Source organism: Arachis ipaensis, chromosome B1 (genome assembly GCF_059453495.1).
Source record: "Arachis ipaensis isolate K30076 ecotype BB chromosome B1, ASM5945349v1, whole genome shotgun sequence".
NCBI classification, from domain to species: Eukaryota; Viridiplantae; Streptophyta; class Magnoliopsida; order Fabales; family Fabaceae; genus Arachis; species Arachis ipaensis.
Window position 1 is genome coordinate 7,572,411 of NC_142436.1, and position 4,448 is coordinate 7,576,858.

The window sequence follows — 4,448 nt, forward strand, 5'->3', positions numbered from 1 at the left end:
GAATAATAAAAATTTTGTTGAATTCTTTTTTTTATCAATTAAAAGTTTAGGTAATATGTACATTTAGGACATATCATATATGTTAAAATTATTATTAATAAAATAATAATAATAAAATAATTGAAAATTCAAATTTTTTAATATGTTAAATACATTAAAAAAAAATCAAAAGTTATACCTATTTTCACATTTCGTATTAAAAAAAAAAATTTCGGAAGTAGTTGTGGATGCAATTGGTGGTGTGTTGAAAGTTGAAACCAAGTTGCTTGTGCTCTATCATCTTCTTTCTTTCTTCCTCCTTCCTCCATTTCTTTGGGATTTTGGGTTCACCGTCTTGAAAGAGTTTCAACAAATCCAATCTCACATCCACCGCCATTCAACACAACTTCCCCAACTCCTACCAACAACTCTGCAAATTCCAACTTCGCTTATCCAAGGTACCATTTTTATGTTCCTCCCCTTCATCTTAAAACCCTAAGCTCCATAGTGTCTTAATTCCTACCACCATGATATCTCTTCGTCTTGAAACTGAAATTTGAAAAGTGAATGCCTAATTGATTGTTATTTTGCATTGCTTCGTAATTGTCGATTAACTAGCAAGTAGATGATATTATTACCTTTTCGTTTTCTTCTTTTTTCTTTATTTATTTATTTCTGATTCGAAATTATTAATTTTCAGCTCTTTTCGCGGCTTCTCTCTGGATATCAATGTTGAGCACTTGTGCAGTTTCATCTTCACCCTTGCCCATATTACCACCGGGTAAATTATAATTTCTAACTGTTTTTCCCCTCTTGCGATTCGAATTAAGATGACAAGTTGTATATTCATGTAAGAATTAGGAAATATGATTTTGGAAAAATTAGAGTTGCTTTCATGAACCGAAATTCTTGGAACAATAAGAATTAGTGAAACATGTGAGTTGTATCCTTCCTTTCCTTTTTGAGGAATTCTTTATTATTGGTTGTGAATGAGTGGCCTTTCTCCATATTTAGATGCTTAATAGAACCATCTGATTTTGTTGTTTTCAATAGCTAAGACATGATATCCTTGGAATGGGGATTGGGCGATCCCTTTGTTGATGGATGTTCCTATTTTACTTGTAGTCTTTGAAGGATGAGAGCCAAATATGTAGCACATGAATCGAGAATTGAAGCTTGTATAAGTCATTAGTCATAGGAAGTGCTGTTAAAGGCATAATAACTTAATAATAAGAGTGTTCATATGTGGTGATGCGAAGTGCTTGATAATTTATTTGATGGATGGATTATTGGTTTTCATCTAATCCAAGGTTTGATGTAGTGTTTTCGTCTCACAAATTTCTACTGAATCAACATGCGTGTAATGTGTCAACCATTAAATTCTACAGATAAATGCATGTAATTTGTTGATTGCTTTACTAATTGGTTCATTTTGAGGCCAAAGTTTAAACTGTCCAATGTACGTAGAGCTTGCTGCCGCTGGTGAAGAGAGCACAGCTTTCTATTTTTCGTCCTTTTTCTTTTGTTTCTCTATGTCTCTCTGTTTGTGTGTGTGTGTGTGTGTGAGAGAGAGAAATTTAGGGAGGAGGGTACTGTTGCTGGGGTACTTGGTTCTGCAAAAATTCTGTCCTTTATTTTTTATTACGTAGCATTTGAGTGTAGAAAACGTCTTTTGCATACTTAATTAAAGTTCAATTGTGTTAATGGTGACTTATCTGCTTATTTATGTTATGCGACATGTATATTATGAACATCATGTAATTTGGTAGAATCTTACTATCCGCATTACAATTCTGCATTGTACAACTTTGTATTTTCCTTTACAATTCTGCATACGATCTCAACATGGCACTTTAGTGTTCACTGCGAATAAATTTCCTGCTAAGCTGGCTGACAAAATAAGTTTTGTATTATTAACAGAATTAATCAAATGTATAATTCAGAATTTTAACTATTGTGATGATAATAAAATGGTGATTTTGTTTATTATATTGTTTAACAGGGAGAACAGGTGGTCAGCACAACAAGAGGAATATTGTTTCTTCAGATAACTTTCCAGGACGACCGCGGACGACTTATAGTTCAAGATCACTGAAGCCTACTTATACACAGTTTCCATTTGGTACGAGAGCATGTTCTGCTCGGACTGCAACTTTTATATGTGCTGCAGCTTTGGTATGTTGTTACTCTCTCTATGTCCTCTTCTTTTTTATTTATTTTTTAAATTATTTTGATTTATCATCATTGGAGCTTTAGCCGTCCCTGTATAGTGAGAAAAAGCTCAAGAAAAAGCTCAATTGTTTATCTTCTTGGTGTTCCCTCTTTACCTGGAAATCATGATATTTTCTAATTCCAGTATTCCACTCGTTTATGTGTTTGAAATTGGAGTATAACCACCATGTAAATTATATTTGTTTTCTACTCACCTATAATGCATATAATTGCATTACATTTGGGAGACAGCTTTATTAGATAAGGATTGTGTTTTAATAGTCATCTCTGACAAATGGTTAAAATGAAATGAATGGCTGAAAATTCATATCTTGTTTGTTGCTTTTGGTTTGTAAGCTTTCTGGTTTGAGGAAGTGTGGCTAGTGTTAAACATCATAGATAACTGGATCCATGTTCATTATTGATAGTGTGTCACTCACCGACAGGACACTTAGAATACTATTGTTTGCTCATTGCTATGACATACCTAATTTGGTGGACTTCTACAAAAAGAGAAATACACAAATCATTTGGGGTTTAAATATGGTTATTAACTTCTATACATTGTGCTGAGGCATCCAATTTGAATGCACACTTGATGTCATAATGGGAAGAAAAATATATTTCCACTGATTTCCTTAATATCCTCCTATATATGCAGAATGCAAGATGTGGTGCAGAGCAAACTCAAACTGTTACTCGCCAAGCTCCAACAATGACTCACGTTCCTGGTACTGTTTATTCCAAACATAGATTTGTTAAAACTTAGTTTGTAGGTGTTCCATTTGCACTCTGTTTTCTGTATATATTTCTTTACCAGTAATCATTGACCTGAAAAGCATTTTACAAGAAAAGGCTACGAGATGCTGAATCAAATGTTTGAATAATTAACTATGATAAAAAAAAAAAAATTCTCATTGCTGAATAAATTTAACTTCTTCATTGGAGTTACTCATTAAAAAAAATTGCAACTAAATGCATTACTATACTACAACAAAAACTTATTCTAAATGGCTTCTGATTTAACTCAATTTCAGCGAAGGAGAAGTCACCACAACTTGACGATGGAGGAACTGGATTTCCACCTGGCGACGATGATGATGGCGGCGGTGGAGGTGGTGGTGGTGGAGGCAACTGGTCTGGTGGATTTTTCTTTTTCGGATTTCTTGCTTTTCTTGGATTCTTAAAGGATAAGGAAAGTGAAGGTGACACATACAAGAGTAGTAGGAGGAGGTGAGGATTAGAATCAGACCAATGCATGCTTTGTTTGAAGGTTTTGGTACTGAATTTCTTGGAATTTCCTTCCTCATAGTGACTGTAGGTTATATTGGTTAGCTGGTGTATTGAGCTTCAATTATATGCTTCATTATGATGATATGATGTATGCTACCAAAATTTTGTATTATTAATACAAATTAAACTCTCCTTAAAACTTCACAATGGTAAGGTCTCTAGTGGTTATGTTTTCAGCGCCAGTAAAAATTTCCCAATTGCTAGCATGCAAATAGGAACGTGGTAGAAGTTTGGCTTTTTAGATGGTATGCTTGGATTGTAGATAAAAGTTGGGTGGAGATTTTTTATGGATTGGAGTCGTCTTCATGTGCAAATTAACACGTCAACTTATTTGCAAAAATTTCTACTACATTTTTTGATTTAGTTTCTCACTGCTACCAATAAGGGTTGGTGGTTTTTTTTCCTAGGGCTACTGTAAAAAGCCACTCTAATTCTTGGTTGAAACCCAACTCAAACCGAATGTGAACGCGGCACTTTGAATCCAATTACAAGCTAAGCATGCAATATAATTAACAAATATTTCTCGATACTGCAACTTGAACTTTTGTGTTGCCTGCCTCGTCCTTGCCTTCATCGTTTCCCTCCAAAATTTCATAGTTGGTTGAGAATTCGCCTTCATTATTACTCCTATTTTCTTCTCATTCCATGTCGTCTCTTGTATTCATGTTTAAGTCGTCTGCTTTCTGATTAGTAACCAATTGCTTGAATTAATCATATAGCTTTACGATTGACATAAGTTTGATTTTGTCAATAGATCAAAAACAATTATTGCATATTGGTTATATTTATTGTAAATTATATTAACCCACTAAATACCAGTCCTTGTCTATATAAAATACTTATGACTTTAAATGAGTGTGTATGTTTTGGCATAGTCTATTTTGTGACACCGTAATGAATAAAAAAAGTGGTTGGACTTTTACACTTTTATGTGTATATGATGAGTTTAATTTCGATGCACTAAC

General features: G+C 33.7%; 1 protein-coding gene across 1 annotated transcript; it reads left to right on the forward strand.

Annotated features, from left to right (window-relative positions):
* The first annotated feature begins 210 nt into the window (after positions 1-210).
* LOC107615249 (uncharacterized) lies at positions 211-3,630 on the forward strand. The gene is made up of 5 exons (XM_016317367.3): positions 211-437; positions 680-760; positions 1,982-2,154; positions 2,852-2,921; positions 3,228-3,630. The coding sequence occupies exons 2-5, from the start codon at positions 709-711 to the stop codon at positions 3,425-3,427; spliced, it is 495 nt and encodes a 164-aa protein (XP_016172853.1). The 5' UTR covers positions 211-437; positions 680-708; the 3' UTR covers positions 3,428-3,630.
* Positions 3,631-4,448: the final 818 nt, after the last annotated feature.

Excerpts from the sequence above, each read along its gene's own strand:
- LOC107615249 (XM_016317367.3), top strand. The coding sequence starts at position 709 with ATGTTGAGCACTTGTGCAGTTTCATCTTCACCCTTGCCCATATTACCA. Across the intron at positions 2,155-2,851 it reads TTATATGTGCTGCAGCTTTG|AATGCAAGATGTGGTGCAGA; the intron begins GTATGTTGTTAC and ends CTATATATGCAG. Across the intron at positions 2,922-3,227 it reads AACAATGACTCACGTTCCTG|CGAAGGAGAAGTCACCACAA; the intron begins GTACTGTTTATT and ends ACTCAATTTCAG.